The sequence below is a fragment of the Phoxinus phoxinus genome, assembly GCF_949152265.1.
Source record: "Phoxinus phoxinus genome assembly, chromosome: 4".
NCBI classification, from domain to species: Eukaryota; Metazoa; Chordata; class Actinopteri; order Cypriniformes; family Leuciscidae; genus Phoxinus; species Phoxinus phoxinus.
The window spans coordinates 34195734-34215374 of NC_136879.1; the positions used below are offsets into that span (position 1 = coordinate 34195734).

Sequence of the window (19641 nt, forward strand, 5' to 3'; positions counted from 1 at the left end):
AGCGAACAACAAAAGGGAAATGGATAAGCTATAAGCACGGCTTACACGAACTAAAACTGATGCATCCATCAAAACGTCTGTATTTGCTGACTTTAACCACAATAACATATACAGATTATTGACGAATAGAATACATTTTATTATTATTTTTTCTAGTTTATACAGGGAAATGTTTTACTCGTGTTGTTGGGAATAATGTAAAATTGAATTAATATTGATAAAACCAGACTGATCGGTAACAAGAGATCGGTAATAGTTATTCAATTTCCGAATTTCTGACGAACACCTGCAAAATCTTTAATCTTCTTAAGACAAAATAAATAAGATGCATTCACATATACCGAATTTAGCAAATTTGAGCAGGTGAAATACATATTTTCAATAGTAGCCTAATTGGGAATTTGCTATTGAAGCTTTTTTTTTTTCTGCTAGTGAATAAAAAATAAAAAAAGGTACTTACAACTTTTTTTTTATCACAACACAACTTTTTCTCACAGTTGCGAGTCTACATCTCGCAATTCTGATTTTATACAACTTTTGATTTTAATATTAGTAAATGTTGAAATTAACTAACTAAGAATAATAGTTCATATTATAAATGATTTAGAAGTATTTTTATTGTTAGTTAATGATATAATAAATTAACTAATGTTATCAAAACCTTATTGTAAAGATAAACAATAGAGAATTTTTTTAAACAATATATATTTTATGTCTCACAATTTTGAGAAAATAAGTCAGAATTCTGGGATATAAACTTGCAATTGCGAGAAATCAAGTTAGAATAGTGAGTTTATATAGCCTACCGCTATTGTAAAAATAAATTCACAATTATCTTTTTCTTAAAAAAAAAACACACACAAGCTTCCATAGCCAGATTGTACAAATTGTCATAACAATTTCATGACAATTTGTAAATATTTTATTGGTGACTAATGAATTTGTACAATCTCATTTGTAGCCTACCTTTTCGTACAATCTACTTCTGCCCCATTTAAGGGAGAACCGTCATGCTTATTCTTTTCAAATTTTTTTACTTTTTTCATGCAAATTACATCGTACGAATTCATACAAAATTGCTACCTCGTAAAAAAGTTAGGCTATTTTTCCTCATGAGATCAGTTTGGCAGTGTTTCATCCATCGCCACACTCTTATAATAAATTAACTTTTTCGCCCACAAAATTGTAGAAATGCGACCGCACCTTTACATGCATGTGATTTGAAAGGCACTCATTTCAGTAATTAAACCCTTAGCCTAATCCAAACCATACAGAGACCACAACAGCGTTATTTGACTTATTTTTGAGTCTTGAATGTACCGTGAAAGGCGGGAATATTCACAGAATGGTGGCATCTGTCTGAAATTAGAACTGAATTTAGGTGGAAAAACATTATGAGTTAGCACGCTAAATTCCAGCAAAGATGTGAAGTTCAATCATGTAAATGTAAAGCTATAATCGCAGCAATTGAAAACACAAGCTTGAGCACTGCATACTGGTCCTACCAGACTCTCGCAGCCTACATTTCATTTATACAGAGAGTCTGGCCTCTCTCCATTGAAAAGCGTTAACTTACTTGAAGGCGGGTACTCTGTTGAAGTTTAAAACTATTGGAGCTGCCATAACCAATCGATAACGTTTGGTCGTGAGTCTCGTGACGTATGTCAACTCAAACTAGCGCACGACCTCAACGTCATCGTTCTCAACCACTCCCTCTGTTCGCTGATTGGACCGGTACAAAATTGACCAGAGAAAACCCAAGAATATACCACAATCCCAGATGTAGTTCTGAAGGAAAATGAAAATTGAGCAGAAGTACGTAGGAGGACGGAGCCAGACTATGCATACACAGTACTTGTACATGTCCAGACTGAACAGTTTTCGTATGTATTAATAAAATGCTAACTAGATGTAATTGCCAAAACTAGTTGTTTATCATACATGTTATGTCTTTATATTTTATTTTTGCAGATCAACAAAAATATGTAGCTGATCAGCAATTCATTCTGGGAAGTGCTGCATGTTTATTATTTCTCAATTAAAATATATTCACATATATATAGTATATAATATGTCTAGACTAGACTACTATTCAAGATATTATTTAATATAAAGTCTAGTGGGATTCAAACAAGGCTAACAGGCAGACCAAAACAAAGAAGAGAAGAAGATTTAAAGATATTAGCAGAATAAAGGTGCAATATGATAGCCGAGACTTGTGGGGAATATTACAAGAACCGGAGGCTATTGGTAACCTCAAAGGCAATAACAGACCTTCACTGACTCATCTCTTCTACACAAACTGAAAGACCTTGCTTTTTAACTCAAGACAGTGAGCCTGTAAGAATCAGTGGGCAGAAGAAACCCATGCGACAGCTTTTTTTCAAAGGTGAAATGCATTATTTTGATGTTAAGATACTTTCTTCTATCCCAGTTTAATATGCAGAGACAGCTGTAAGTAACCCATTTGTAAGATGTCTTTCTGCAGATTGTGAATATACGGACTCTGCTGCACTTTCAAAACAAACTTTAGTGGTGCTTGCTGTCTAGGGACTAGAATATCATAGATATTTGATGGCTCTTTTGACTTGAGCCAGCTGTCATTTAGTAATGCTAGTTGCAACTGTATATCAATGACCGACCCACAACAGATGAGTCTTTCACTTGGAGCAATACTCACGCTTTCCACTGAAAATCGGTCTCCAAGATGCTGAGTGTTGTTATGCAGTTATCTATCTATGAAAAGGAAAATGCCTCTTCATAGCTTCAGAAGTGTATTCCTGTTTTATTGGTCTTCTTCTGTTAGGCTTGTGACTGAAATGGCTTTGTCCTTTTTTGAAGGACAGCTTAGTAAAGATCAGCCACCAGTTTTCATGAGGACAATCTGATTGAATTTACAGCGAGGTCCAGTCACACTGGCCTCTATTCTTTAAACCTGTCTTTCGATCTTGACCCTTATTCCACAGAGAGACCCCCCACACAAGTGTTTAATCTCGTTTCCAGTTCTATGGTTACTCACCGTCTGTCTCCATATCAGTTTCAAAGCTATATGACAACAATAAATCTGAATTGTTCTGAAGGTCCCTATACAGGCCTCAGTTACAGTACTGTGGATGGGCCATGATGAATATGTTTGAGTACGACCAAAGTTATATCAGTCATATTTTTTTTGTTATTTAAAGTCTAATCATTATTAAATGTATCCCTTTTACATTATTTATTTTGAATCGTGCATTACTATTTACATTAAAGGGGTCATAACCTGCATTAATTTATTATTTTAGAATATTTCCTGGGATGCACTTATAATAGTATGATTTTTAAATCAACAATTTTTCATAATTTAGAAACAAAAGGCTGATTTTAGCCCTCTGATTTGATCGCTCTGTTTGAAGGGACGTGTCTGCTGTGAGACTTCAGGGTAAACTTGATTGGCTAATATCTTTGTATGAAATAGGTATTACATGTAGAACTCTCTTGAAAACTTTTAGCACGTTTTTACTATTACAAATATTAAGGTTAACTAAAAAAAAAGTGTTGATTATAGCATTATATTTGTATCATTATATTTAGATAGTGGCATGAGTCATGACATGTTACAGTGATGTTGAGCGCATGAATGCAGTGATCTCGTCATTGCAACTCGGTTTCTGATTTATTTGATCAAAAATACAGTAAAAACAGTAATATTGTGTAATATTGTTACTATTGAAAATAACTTTTATTTTAATATGTTTGTTTAATATGTATATAATATAAGTGTAATTAACATCTGTGATACAAAGCTGATTTTTCAGCATCGTTACTTCAGTCATCATCATCTCACATGATCCTTCAGAAATCATTCTAATATGCTGTTTTTCATGCTCAAGAAATTTCGTATTATTATTAAAGGGCACCTATTATGACATTTAAAATGTTCCTAATGTTGTTTTGGGAGTCCCCAACAGCAGTTTTACATGCATGCAATGACAAAAAACACTTTTGTTGTCGTATAATATGCATTTATTTTTACCTGATTTGCTCACCGACTCCCAAATGATTCGTTCAACGACTCATTTTTCCAAACCCCTCCTTTGCGCGACGCTAATCTGCGTTGATTGGTCAGATGACCCAGTCAGTTGTGATTGGTATACTTATTGTCTAACACGGAGTACAATTATGCTTTTATCAATTAAATCGTGTTATAATAATGATTATAGTCCACTGCTTTGTAGTTTGTAAAAAAAATTAAATAAGATAAAGAATTTAATGTTATGTTAGCGAGCATAGCCCAGAGTTCATATTGTAAAAGCACAATCAGTCTTTGTTTGCGTTAGCCCGATGCATAAACATAACGTTTAAAAAAAATAAAAAAATAAATGCAGTTACGTTACTACGAGGTATTACTCTATTCTTTAAGACAACTCCGAAAACAACGACAAACACATCACATATCTCAATACAATTGTCATTGAAGACCTAGAAGCTAAACGGTGCTTACACAACAAACAAAATAATTATTAAGCATGCTACATAAAACATAAAAGCAACAATTATTAATAACACTTACAGGTTGTGATACGGAGGAGAAAGCTGATGCAAATACACTTGGAACTGAACCTTCCTTCAATATCAGCCGGCTCGCGAATCCAAGTTTGATTGCATTTAAGTTGGTAAAGCAATCGTCTTCAAAACGGCGCGGACAAAGCACAAGGCTCGGACTATACTTCTGTGGTATAGATAGTTGTATATATGAGTTGTAGCCACTTAGTCTTCAAATGCTCGTCCTTGGGCAGATTAAAAAAGTTGGCTTTTGAGCCGCACTTCAGAACACAGCGTCTCGTCGCCATGATATTTTCCCTGGCCTTGGAGCGCAATAAGTGGGCGTATCGTATTCAAATAACTTGACAAGTTGACGTCATCTAGTCAGAGAAAAAGCTTCGGTCTTCTAACGATTCATAAAAATGACTCCGAGTCGACTCTTACTTTTGAAAGACAATAACTTTATATACGGTGCGCTTTCATATTTCAAACTTTGCAGGATGTTTTTGTTCACTTAGATCTATGTTACACACTACATGAAAGGTAAATTTCAAAATTCCATAATAGGTGCCCTTTAATGTTAAAAACAGCTGTGTTGTCCCGTTTGGTCGACCTAATATATTTATTAATCAAGGATGCATTAATTTATTTAAATATATTACAGACCGCGAACGTTTGAACAGTGATTAACAATTGAGAAAGGAGATACATTTTCCCTAATTTATTTTCAGATTTATTTATTGGAAATGTAAATTATTCATACATTTCTCCTTATTATAATTGGTAGCTCACATCTGAAATCTAATTATGTGTATTATTTGAACTTCTAGCACATTTCTAACATGCAGAGGACAATTTAAATAAAAAGGGATACCTCATAATCTCAATCTCCCTTATATGTCTTTCTCAGGTGACTGAAAGATCTGTCCAATAGAAAAATGTATTGCTCAGCAAGAAGGCAAATAGAGTGAACGTACAGTATGCTTTTTTTTTTTTTTAGATTTCATAAAGAAATCTTATACTGTATACTGCTTACATTTCAGTACCATGCTCTTTTGAAATCCTCTGTGAACTGGTTCCAGGTAGATTAGATGTATTTTAGGTCATTGGTGCAGTGGAAAGGGTGAAGACCTCATGCATGGGGATTTTGGCGAATGTGTACGTCACACAACTGACAGCCCAGAAAGTAAGAGCTCATGTTTTTTTTTCATTCTAAATCGTTTACAGTATTGATACTTGAGCATAGTTGTGCAAGAAACCATGCAGCAAACACATTTTTCCCCCTGTTGTAAATGAAAAACCCATTTTGTGGCTTGAAATCAATCAGCACAGACCTTGATTTGATAAAGTTTGCCATATATGTTCAATCCATGCTGTGAAAGCAGTTCTAAAAGATTTACTTTAGTTAGTTACCTACACAGTGTCCTTCACAAATGATACATGATGGACTCCACATTGACACTGAACCATCTGGGATTAAGTTACTGTATATGTTTTGAATGCTGAGATGGGCATGTATTCTCCTCAGTTCTCGGGATGTGACCATGCCTGTCATCTGACCCTTTGCCCCCAGTGACTATACACTCCATTGATCAATTGTATGTTGCCTGTTGTGATTCAATTTTACTGTGTTCATACTATAGATGATTCAATCATGCTTTAAAACAAAAATCCATATGGCTGACAGAGCAAGTAAAGTCAGTCAAGTATACAAAAGGTCTCTCAAGGCTTCATTACACTATTCCCACCAGAACAGGAAAACTTGATGTGTACGACTCGAGCATGGAGAAACTCTCAGAATTATGCCAAATTATTGCAAACATGGAAAAATGCATTTGTTTGTCATTCATTATTTGCTCACCCTCATCTTGTTCCAAACCTCTATGACTTTATTTTGTTCGAACATAAAAGGTGATTTGATTTTTTCACCTGTAATTTCATCTGAATATCAACATTTATACAATTTTGTCAGTCGAAATAGTTTTGAGGTTTCTGTTAATTGTGTGTCTCTGGAATATAGTGATCTATGACATTGTACTGTTTTGTGTGTGAGTATGTTTGTGTTAATGAGGGTTTTGTGGGCGCATTAATGTTTTTAGAATTGTTGAGTAAAAATTTGTTTTATTTTGAAGTGAAAAAATACAATTAGGCCCTTTGGGTAAGATGACCCCCACAGAACTGGCACAGAGCGGCATGTTGCTACTAGTCTTACTATTTTTAAATTTATTATTAATTGTAATTCATGGGGTTATTATTCCGATGTACATTTCAGACATTTTGACTTTTTATTAAAACCTAGGTTAATTACGTTTAATCGTAGAATTCAAATTCATTATGTGCTGCTATCATGCCATATCTTCAACTGAAATATGAGAAAACAATCATTTAAATAAAATGTTCTGTCATAGGTTATTCATTAATTCAACCGAACTGTCAAAACATAATTCTAAATAGACGGCGTAAATGAGCGTGGAATCATGGGAGGTGCCGTATTCACCTCCACAGCCAATGGAAAGCAATCCGATGGGACTCAGGCAAAAATCGTGTTCATGGATAAGCTAATGATCTAATGTATTAATAGTTTTATTAGCATTACTGTGGTATTGTCACGGGTTGTTTGGAGGCAAACAGATGAAGACAGGAGGAGAAGGTTCCAAACAACAATAGTTTTAATAATACCATTCCCGAAGGCAGGCAGACAGATAGCAAACACGAATTACATAACTGTGACCGGACGAGAAGTGCAGGAGAGGGAACAACTTAAGTAAACACAAACGAGGATGATTAAATAAACACAGCTGACACATTTGAACTAATAGTTATAGTAACCAAGGAGACAGATGAGTGGCGGGAATACGCACAATGACACGTGACAACTGAAAACAAATTGAAAGTCCATGAAAACAGAAACTAACAGAACATAGCGGTGACTTCAAAGGGATTTGGAGGAGGACGAGGTGATGGTGAAGGGCTGGTGACGATGGTAGGACGACGAGACCCCATCAGCAACGATGGAGAGTTCCTGATGGCACAGACTCAGAGCCGTCCATGACGGAGACATGGGAGGTATGATGAGCCAATATGTTACTGGCTTGGCTGTCGGCATCTGGGTGACAACAGACGGAGACAGAGCTGTGGGATCCGATGGCGCAGACCGAGGGTTGAGGGAGCTGAGCGACATTGCTGGTTCTGGAGACCCAGGCGATATCGAGGCGACGGACGTCGTAAGAGAAGTAAGAGTACCCGAGGGCTGGGGTGATGACGGTGTTACCGAGGACAGAGGCGATGCCGACAGGAAGGAGGAACCTACGGCAGCCGAAGAGGTGGAGGGATGCGGCATGAAGTGGTGTGACGACTGACTAAGGGGGAGCCGGTGGGACGAGGGAACCCAGAGGAGCCACTAGGCTGAGGGTCTCTGGTGGAGCCGAAGGTGGGAGGAGCCAAGAGCCTGGTGGTGACTATGCAACCAACTTTGATAGGATGACCGTAATTATGACAGTCCACACAGGTTAGCGCAAAGAATAAATCCCAGTTCATATTGTTGTCCTTACACAGTGGTAAGTCTGAACAGGCTGACGAGTCTTCTACGGACAATATAATTCAGATACCATCCCCAGACAAGTCCCCATTGAAGTCTATCCGCCAGTCCTCCGCTTCCGTTCCCACGGCTGCTGGTGTCACAGGCTCAGACCCCTGGTCAGATCCAGGCTGGGGCTCCACTTCCGGGCGATAGTAAGCTCTGTCCTCTCGTCCACGGGCTCTGGCTCACTCGGCCTCGGCGGGTGGTGCCGCTCGATCTGCGGAGGGCTCACGTGACTTCTCCACGGTCGTTGGTGAGCTTTCCCTTTAAATGTATTGACACACACAGTAAGTGATCATTAAGAAAAGTTACTTCTGGAATCCAGCCCTCCAATCCTTTAATCTAATTTTTAAGAATCTTTTGACCAACTTTGCTGAAAACACAGCTGTGGCCTAGTTGTGGCTTGAGACTTTTAAATACACGGTCCTATAACATCCACCCTCAGATTAAACTGAACCCATCCCATTAAACCGTAATGAGGCTGTCACTCTGGATGCGCAGTAAGGAATAGGAGGTAAGGCCAGATTGAGTCAGAGAGAAAGATTGTGAAGTCTAATGTGACTCTAGTGGTGATTTCTCATTATTGGGGGCAGTATGTGTCAGGAGAGGCAGCTAATGGAGGATTCGGAGCTGTTACCATGAAGGAGGCTCGTACCCCCCTCATGCCAGCCGGCCTGTCAGTCCCTCCTCAATCTGGTACTTCATTCCTGGCAAGTTCTGACAGGACCCTCTCTATCTCACCAAAAACATCAGTATTTTCAGTTAGTAGTGCACACACGTATGTGCCCAGCTTAACCCACCACACATCTCATATGATACAGTATTTGCAATATAGTTTTTATTCAAAATGTATTCTTTAAGCCAAAGATAAACCTTAGTTTTTTTAAACTAACACTATTCTTTTTTTCACATAAACAGTGTTATTAGTTAATTAAAACTAAAGTGATTTTCGGTACTTGATATTAAATAAATGTTAACTGAAATAAAATAAAATCTATATAATAAAAATGTTGCCAAGACAATATTTCTCGAGAAATGTATCATACCTTTCAGGAAATGGGTCTTAGTAATTGGGGAAACTGTAATAGCTCTGGAGGAAATTTAAATGGATTGCAAGGCAGTTTGTAAAAGATTGAGATGGAGTGGTGCAATTCTGAGCATTATCATAAACCAACACATAATGTAATCAATAAATTGCATTAGAAGATAGGCCTAAATTCAGGCTATACCATTATCTGCACTAAACATCTTCTAGGTGGGAAGCAATAACGTTTTGGGACTATCAATCATCAGTTTGAATAGTGCTCCATTAGTTTAAGAATGTTTTCAGGATGATCCAAAAGAATAAGAAATCTTTTGATTGATATTACTTTTTACTTCTAATCAGTATTTAGGATTATCTAGCCTTATTTGCTTAACCCTTCATCCAAATTGCCTCAGGTTAAAAAACTAAATTATTTGCTTGACAAGCAAATGATGCATAAAAGATGGCAATAAAAGGTTAATAATGAAAGGAAAACTTTTCCCCCGGAAGTCATTTAAAAATGTTCTTGTGGCAGGGTGAAGCATGTAGTGGATGCACATTTTTGGAGAACACCTCTCAGAATAGCAATGTTTATTGATTTTTTTAACCCATGAAGTGAGTAAACATCATTTTAAAACATTCAGAATTCTATAAATTATTTGTATGTTATGTGGAATTGCTTAACCCTCTACTGCAAGTTGCTTCAGGGAAAGAAACATATTTTGATGTATTTGAAAGCACATGGCAATGAGGGCTTAATAATGATGTGATGCCTTGGGGTAAAGCACACTTTTGCACTCTTAAAAGCAAGTTTTGATTTACATTTGTAAGAGAGTATTTGAAATTTGAAAGTATTTTTGCATTGCCAATGTGTGAACAGCTTGTAACAATCAAGAATCATTTAGGCCCTGTTTACACAAGAACGCTTGCGGGTGAAAACGTAAAAATATGTTATCGGATGTGCCTTTCGTTTACACGACGGCCGCGTTTTTGGGGCTTAAAAACGCAAAAAAGTGAAACCACTCTCCAGAGTGGAAATCTTAAAAAAAACGCTCCACCGTCGCGTTCCAGTTTTAAGGGTAAAAACGGTAAAAATGCAAAAGTCTGCTAGACATTGAAGGCGCCGCGTACGCGTTTACGTCACAGGCATGCACCAGTACAGGAATATAACAAAACATTATCAAACTAAAATATAGTATTAATTTCATTGACAAAAAATAAATAAATTCTGTAATTTTTGAGCGACACGCGAGGGTTAAAACAGCAGCTTAACCATATTAAACATGAAAAACTGTCAGCGTCTCTTTCACTTTCAGTGCTTGAGATTGCCACCTAGCCGCCTGGAGTACACACTACATCCAATTTCACACACTTTTGCGTCACCATATGCACGCAGATTTCCCCCCCATAACGCTCTAAACGCAGAATAAAAAGTGATAATGCAACGCCACTTTTGCAATTGGGTCTTGATCTTATTGTAAAATAGCCTCTAAAAATTAATATGTGACAATTTTATTATATTCTGTCGTGTATCAGTTAGGCCACTTAATTATTATAAATTTTTTAGGTATTTTAGGTTTACAAATTGCTTACGTCCCACTGTTGGGTTTAGGTGTGGACCTTCATGTTTAGTTTTTCTTTCTTCTTTTTTTTAATCGTATGATTTTGCACAAATCAGATTGTACGATTTCATACAAATTTGTGACCAATTCACTAAAACGTAAACTAGTTACATTTTCTCATAAGATTGAGTTGGTTACAATGCCTTAAATCAAAGCCTTGTAGTTTCATTTGATGAAGACATCTTTCCGCCTGTCGAAATCATAAGCGTAAGCCTTTTGAGCTCCATCTCTTAGAGACAGTGTGAATGTGTGTGAGAGAGAGAAGAAAAAACAAAACAATGCATAGTCAGTATCCATTCCTTGAGTAATGACGCTGTCAGAACTAGCCTGTGCTTGGCCCCTGCGCGCTCAACCTCAGACACGGGTCACGCATTGTGGAGCACAAGACCCTGGCCCCTCTTCCATCTCTCACCTGATGTGCCTAGCAGAGAAAAATACAAAAATAACACTGCATCCTCTGTCACAGAAGTTCTCCAGCCTGATGTTCATCTGCTGTGTCGGTGGAGGACCAACTGCTCCTAATTACTTCACCAGCCTCTATCTTGCCTGTAGTCCACAATCCTACCGCAGCACTGCTTCCACTCAGCCAGCAATTAGGAGAGGAGAAGCAGGCATTGCTGTTCTGCAGTGGCTCCCTTCACTGATCCAGTGTGTGTGTGAATCACTTGAGTGTGAAGTGACTGAAGTTCCTGGCGTTTCCCCAGCTCCAATTACTGACCAGCGCCTCTTTTGCTCTTCAGAACAACAATTCGCAGAGAAGAACAGAAGCACTTGTGCGTCCCACCATCTGTATGACTGCTCTAATGGGGCTTCATAACAGAGGCGCCTTCGGCCAGAAGAAAAGTGAATAAGATGCTCTTTCAGAAGACATTAAAACTGCAGTGGGATTGTAAGCTGTGAACTCTGGCACATGCTTCGCTGGCCCGTCAATAATACATAGGTCTTGAATTACATATCTTTATGTTTCATATGTGCTGTATGTATGAGTGTTGTAGCAATAACAAATAATGACCAAGTGAGCTTAGCTAACATTTCTCAAGCGCTTTTGAGTATGAAATAATCACTGGATTTAAAGCTACAATATGTAAGGTTTTCGTAATAAAATATCCAAAAATCACTTGCACCATGTTATATATTCCCTGCAGTTGTGTACTTACAATATCCCAAAAGTTCCCAAAGAAAAAAAATTCCGAGAAATTCCAATTTTAAATAATTGCCATCCCGGAAAACATGTTCACTTGTCGCCTGTCAATGAAGTAATATCCGCGTTATCCCTGGTTTCCGGCCGCTCGTACTGCCAGAGTAACCATGGCGACAGACATGGATAACTGGGTAACGTCTAGCTGAGCGCTGTTGCTGTTTCGTTCAAACATTATGGACCATGGCAAGCAGACTTTGGGGAAAAAAAGGAGAACTAACACGAGGATCAATATCAGCGTGGCGGTTTCGAGACGCCGAGAGCTCCACGTCCGTGACAAACTTCGACTTGACAGAGCTCTTGCATGTACTTTATTAGACAGGTGAGAAAATGTACATAAAACGAATCAATGTTATATAGTTCAACATGATTAAATGTTAGAATATGATCTGTATGTTATTCTAATGTTGATCTAGCTTACTGCTACTCATATAGCCAACAATCTAACACAGAACAACATTATAACTTTCAACACACTCAAATGAAGTTTAGTGTGATAGTGTAGACCAAGTGAAGCAGCGCTGCGCTACCTCACAAGTTTAATTCGTCTAATAAACTGACCTGTGTGAGTAGTAATTCAGCACTTGCGGGTAAGTTAGTTCGGTAGAATGAAATGTCCTTATTCCTCTATATCCGCGGGACTCGTGTGTGTGTGTGGCGCTGATAGCTGTCTCTTATTAGCAATCGAGCCCTGCTTCACACCACAGTCATGATAAAAACATCAATGTATTCACTCATCCATAAACATTGTTACAGTAGATCCATCGGCTTGACGACAAGTTCCATAATTTCACAGGAAATTATGCGTCATCAAACTACGCCTTTGTTATTGTAAGAGGTTAGCGCCCCATAGCGGCGAAAAACAAACAAAACATATTGTAGCTTTAAGTTTAACAGGTTATTTATGACTAGGAGTGTGGGTAAAAACTTGGCATATTGTTGGCTTGTTGGCATATCCATAAACAACCTGTTCAACTTGGTGATGAAAAACGTTAATCCATTCACTTCCGGAAAAACTAAACTTTTTATGCAATTTGGTCGTTCATTTACAACAGTGACAATTACGACAACAGTGTTTTGGGAGCCTGAAAACGCACACTTTTGTAAACAAAATTCAAAGTGCAAGGTTTTGAAAACAATACTATTATCGCATCCGTGTAAACTACAAAAACGCCAATTTGTAAAAACAAAGACGTCATGTGCCGTGTCGTATTACGTGTTCAGTCTATAGGAGTGTTGTGTTTCGTTGAGTGACATCGCCAACTACTGGCCTGGCATGCATAATACAGTGTCTTTGTCATTTTTTGTGTGAAAAACGCAAAAGAACAACCTTTCCATTTTTAATGTACCCTTAGACAACTCAATGTGATCAAAGACCAAATACAATGCTTGAGCATCCAGATTTGGGCTGTAAATTTGTATCTGCCAGATCTGCAAGGCAATGGAAGTTAATAACAGCAAAACATATGTAACTGTGTGTGTAACTGTGCACACCACAGCAGCAAATGAATCTCAGGAATGGTGCCTTGTAGATGTCAGTGAAGGAAAAGACGACAGCGAGAGTAAGAGAGCTGACACATAAACAACTGCATTGCAGTCAGTCTGTTTTTGTTATTGCACACCAGTTGCATGAAGTAATATTACCTCTGGCTTTAATTCCAGAACTCTTTGATGCTTTTGCCACAGATTGACAGCATATGGAGAATGCATATGTTTCATACAAAAAAGGCAATGTGAGCAGGTGTAAACTTAACCCCTTTGGAAAAAAGTATTTTTTTCCAACCTACTGCTTCCTTTCTATTTCAACCAGGGTTTAAAAATGACTATATGCCACAAATGCCAATAGCAAGTGCATTCATATAAAGAAGTATTTCTAAAGTATCCGTTTTGATGGCTTACTCCAAGAAAGGAGTTAAGCATTCTTATCTGATGGTAAATTTTCCACTGATGTAATAGTGTACAGAGGCCAAGTAAATCACAACACTTCAGTCTTCATACATTTCAGCGAACAGTTCTTAAAATAACCTTTGTTATCCTTATTGTGAAGAACATTTTAATAATCCGAAGAACCATTTTCCACTACAAAGATCCTTTTGTGAAATGGAAAGGTTCCATGGATGTTAAGTTCTTCATGGAACCATTCCAAATAAAGAACCTTTATGTTTAAGATTGTGGCATGATGTTACGACTACTAACAGGAGCAGTGATCCCAACCAGACATTTGGATATAGTTGAACTTGCAATCAACGAAACCAAGACCTTCAGTGATTGAGTTGCTTTGAAGACTACGTTTTATTTAAATTGCTCACATCAGCAAAGGTCAGACTAACTCTTACAGCTAGACTAGTGCTAGTGACAGGAATAGTTCACCCACAAATTACAATTCTGTCATCATTTACTCTCCCCCGTGTATTTCTAAACCTGTATGACTGAATTTTTTCATTGTGAAGAATGATCCATCTTTTTGCCCAGTGGCATTTTTCAAAGTTAAGGCCGTTTACACTAAGGATGAGAACCATATCGATAACAATGAAGATAGAGTAAAAACTGTTCTAAATATGAAATAATATCCACACCACAACTGACGACACCATAGATAAATTATATTGTTGGAATCACTTTCAGAATTACTTTTTTTCCCATCATAAAAACATTGGCAGCCAATCAGAATCCATCCTGCTTTAAAGAGCTCAAGCATTTAAAGAGGCAGACGACTAATATGGACATTGGAAAGAAAAAAAGGCGAGTAAATGACAGACAAGAGGATGAGTAATGTTTAAAAAAGTAAGCTTTTGCATACACTGTCCCTTTAAATCACCTATTATGCAACAGTTCCTTATAAAGTAGCATCTCCCTGGTTTGCTTTTAGCATTTGCACAAGAAAACAACCATTGGGAATTTACCATTTAACACAATTAGGCTATAATTTGGTTTGCACAACATCTAATCACCAACTTGGGTACAATATTCCTTCCTCTAAAAATGTCTGGAGAGTTTTATCACGCAGGAATCTCACATTTTCAGCTGTGAGGCGTCTCATTTGTTTTTTGGATAATAATACTTAAAATGGATTGTGTGTCATATTACCTAGAATTCACTGGGGCTGGTTTGCATAGTGTGGTAGAACTGCGCATCTCCAAGCAAATGGGTCAGAAGGAGGAGGCCGTTGTATTGGAGGGCTACAATTTCGTAACAGAGTGACAGGATGGACCCCGAACTGATCCTAATATCCAAGCCGATTGCGTTTCTGTTGACTCCTTCGCCCACTTCTCCTGGACTATCATTATTTTGGAAGATGACGAGTTGTAGAAAGGCAAATCAGCCTGTCTCTGCTCTGACATCTTGTCTAAACATGTCTGTTGGCGGTGAGATTGGCCTGTTTTTGCTTCGGTGAAGACTGGGGGGACTTTGGTCTTGCCGGGTCCAGGCTTGCGGGAGGTGCAGCTTTACTGTTCTCTATGACATAAACAGAAACTGAGAGCCCTCTTCTCCGGCACTCAGGAAGGATGTGTTCCTTCAGGCGAACAGCTCATCTAAATGATCAAAGACACAGCACTTTTGTTCCCATCCTGCCATGTTACATGAGTCAGCTCAAATCGCAAAGTGTATCCATCTAATATGGTTAAGTTTACACGCATGCTTACTCAAGGGGGAAATAAACACGTTGTTTTTGCGGTGTAGGTAAACATGTCAAATGTACTCATAATTGCTTTATGCTTAGCAGTGATGCTCTCAAACACAAAAAGTGTGACCAGAAAAGCTTGTTTTCAGTCATTCTATTGAATATTTATGAAACGGAACATTGGCATTAACATGTTTACTGTGTTAACAATGTTTATACTCTGATATACTGTATGGCAGTGGTTCACAACTATAGTGAGTCCAAAAATGGCTCTGCTCGGTGTTGGGGAAAGCAGTATTATTGCTAGCATTGCTAGTAGTACAGTATGTCATTTTGCATAATTTACAGTTATAACTGTAATGTAAATATTACAAATACAAATATATATATATATATTTGTAATACAAAATAGTATTTTTAAATATATATATCAAATATATATATATATATTTGTAATACAAAATAGTATTTTTAAATCGATTTTGAGATGAAATACGAGTCATTTCATTGTGAGGAGAACTTATCTAAGGGTCACAGACTGTAACACTTGGGATTTAATGAGATTTCATTTGAATCTAAGCATAATATTTAGAAGTGATTTTATACAGTTAATAACCTCATTTGGCAAACCTACAGAAAGCGCCGGCCTTGACGGCAACGTTTATTCCACTATTCTCATTTATAACACTGTTGCTAAGAAACAGTCTGTCTGATTGCGCCGAGATGAGACGCTGTCGTTATTTCCTTCAGAGGTCAATACCAAAGAAGACGACACGTTCTCGCTTGTCACTGGGGATGTTCTCTGGTCACAACCGTGTGAATTTGTTTATTGCATCGGAGGAGGAGGATTTATTTAGACAATATGTATTAAGATGGTAGGTATTCTGATTTATTTAGACAATATGTATTAAGATGGTAGGTATTCTGAACTGATCTCTGATGGAGAAAAAACATAAACATTGTGAATCACACTTGATGTAGTTTGAGGCCGAATCAACAGACAGCAGTTTAAAAATAGTGTGGTATACAAGCAGAAGCACGGCTTCCAGTGTGTGGGAACTGCATATAGCTTCCTCACAGATATGCTATCTGTTTATTTACAGTATCTTCTGAGAGAATTCATAAAGTGAATCTATATTGGCTTTGAAGTTTCACTGCCATAGGGATGAGGACGGGGCAATCTGTATAACCTGTATTTTTATTGCATGCACCGCTGAGAGCGTGAGGCTACAGGCTTTATAAATGCTGCTTGTTTCCTTTCCTAAATCCTCCAATGACAACAAAAAGTATCTGAATATAGTTCCAAAAATCTGCAGTTTTAAACTATATTGAGAATAAATCCTATAAGCGAGAAGAGGAGGGAAATGGTGTTTATAGAAGCCATCAAATGAGTGATGTAACGGTCAAAGAGCAGCTTGGGGGTGTCGACAAATAGCTAAAGACCAAGAGAGGTTTCGGTCCTTTAGGTCGCAGATAAAGCGGATACAGTCCAGAGTTCAAGGAAGTTTCAGAGCGCTCTCATTTCATCATGACCCATGTGACTCTTAAACACTCGAGTCGGCACAGCGTTGTGGGTGTCTGACATAATAATCCTTCCGAGTCTTTCTCATCCGTTCTCTTTCAGAGAATCTAAAACTGCAGTCGCACAGCTGCCAGTCCTCTGCGCCATGCAGAAAATCTTTTAAATGATATCAATCTACCAAAATCACTCTTTTAATCCAGGATGAAATACTTGATTCTTTTGCATTTTTCATTATGATCTTTTCATCCTTAGGCAGTTCATATCTTTTCACTTTTTATCTTTTTAGAGCACATTAAAGCGTTAGACTTTAAAGTTACACTTTAACACAGTTATTAAACTGGAATTCGCAGCAGTAAAATCAATAGACTGTCGTACTTTTAATCAAGGAACACTATTTGAATAATGAAATGATTTGAGAGGGAATGCAGAGACATTTTTACCCTTTTATTATTTTCACCCTTATCTCACACCCAGACTTTTTTACCATTATTATATTTTATTATGTATTTATTATTACCATTATAATAATACATTAAATCAATTCACAAAGAAAAATAACAATAAAACCATAACAATTATATATTGCATATTTAAAACTATAGTCTAAAGTGTGAAATAATCTCAAACCTTTTCAATATTTTAGTGATATGACAATATTCTATTATGTGAAAATAATAATTTTCTTATAATTTATTATGTATTTTGTTAACTGCCCCAGAGTTATATCCTCCCCACTGAATATACTATTTTTTCCCCCAATAAATTTACAAGAAAATGTAATAATTTAAATTTGTTTCTGTCATTTAATTTACAGAATGTTAATAAACACGCACCTACATCATCTGAGATGTGATTACAAATTACACTGTAGTGGAAATGATAATGACTTTCTGAAAACAAAATTGAAAAAAATAACACAATGCTCCCATGATGCATGCATGTCCACTGAGGAACACAGTCGACCAATTAAAGTCACACAGTTTTCACAGTCAGTTTTTTTGTGTGAAATATAGCAGTATTTGCTATAAATGTATTTGCTTCTAAAAAATTATCCATGCACATCATTATTATTATTTTTCTAAAATTCATGTACCCTCATAATATTTCATCAAAATAACTTCCCTTTCCTCTAGCAAGACAACTCTTTTCTTCTCTGATGATGTGTTTACTGGCATGAGGGCGGGACAGCATGTCACTCATGAGATCGACCAATAGCAAACCACAATCATCCAATCAATTCCCAAATGGACAAAATCAACCAATCCTAATTTTTTTTCTTGTCCAGAAGCCATTTCACTTGGATAAATGTCACAATATGAAAAAAAAAACACACACATACTATTTCAGCTTCCATTTAATCCCAACTTGAAATATCTGAGAAGTGTTTTTTAAGAACGTTTATTTTCCCAATTAAAAATAAATAAATAACTTATATAAAAACAAAGAGTGCATTAGAAGCACATTGGGATAACTGGCCTAAATAACCAGGTGTAATTCCACTTAGATGACCAAACCTAGAGATCTAGAAACCTGAATCTGATCTTTAAAAGACCACAAGTAAGTCTGAACCGATATACTTGTTTTCAGTATTGTTTCATTAAAATGTAAACAAACATCTCTTCTTAATAAATACCTGCTTTCAGTGGACCAACTTTAACTGAACTCTACAAGGAAAAAAGCTCTGCATTTTGAGAATAAAGTAAGTAATAAGCCTAATTTACATAGCAAGGTGGTGTGTTTGTGCTGAAAAGAATTACAATGACTTAATTTACATAGTCAGGAAGCAGAGCTATTTCTGCGCATTTAGTGCCTGGCTAAACTCGATTGCAGGTGGTTGGTAGTTAGGCACCACTCGCAAAACTGTTCAGTGAATTCACCCGAGAGTGTTTTCAAACACAGCTTTAATTTAACGTCTGGAGGAGACCCAACTGGTGATTCTCTTAAAGCATCAAAAACTGAACAAACTACCCTCTGAGTAATGTGCAATAGAAGGTCTGTTCCAATGTTTCGGGTGCCCTGTGGTTAGAGCTTATGTGCCACGAATGCAGATTGTGTGGATATTCTCCTCTGATTTTCTCTCGGGAGTAAAAGTTTATTATTTAAGATCCATTTACTTGTCCTTTTGGTTAAAAAAGGGCCTCAGAAATTCAGCGCTGTGTGGAATGATTCGACAGGCTTTAAGAGAGAGTTTGATTGACATGTGTTGTCCTCCATCCTCCGCCACCCCTGCTGTGCAACACATCACCCCTATCTCTCATCCTCCATCTCTCCAGGCGTATTCCCGGGTCTCGCCGCAATCAGCTGAGCACACCTGCGGAGCAGCCTTGGTTATAAAGCGCTGCCATCAAGGGCACGACATCTGTCAGCTCATGTGACCTAAATCATGTGATCGTCAGGAAAACACAGTTCCACCTCTTATCACTAAACACTTCTCACACGTGGAACAACAACAAAACAAACACACCAACAGCCTTTGGACAACATTCCTGACAAGCAGTTATAGGTCAAACCCTTTCAGTAACTCTAAACCCAAACCATTAAAAATCGCA

At 37.4% G+C, this 19641-nt stretch overlaps 1 protein-coding gene across 1 annotated transcript in view; it reads right to left on the reverse strand.

The window, feature by feature from the left end:
• Positions 1–7171: 7171 nt before the first annotated feature.
• Positions 7172–19641, reverse strand: part of LOC306997888 (uncharacterized protein) — a 69979-nt gene continuing 57509 nt past the window's right edge. The window contains exon 3 of the mRNA XM_079611463.1: positions 7172–8368. Coding sequence (XP_079467589.1) covers positions 8202–8368 — 167 coding nt within the window. The 3' untranslated portion in view covers positions 7172–8201. The remainder of the gene's footprint in view (positions 8369–19641) is intronic.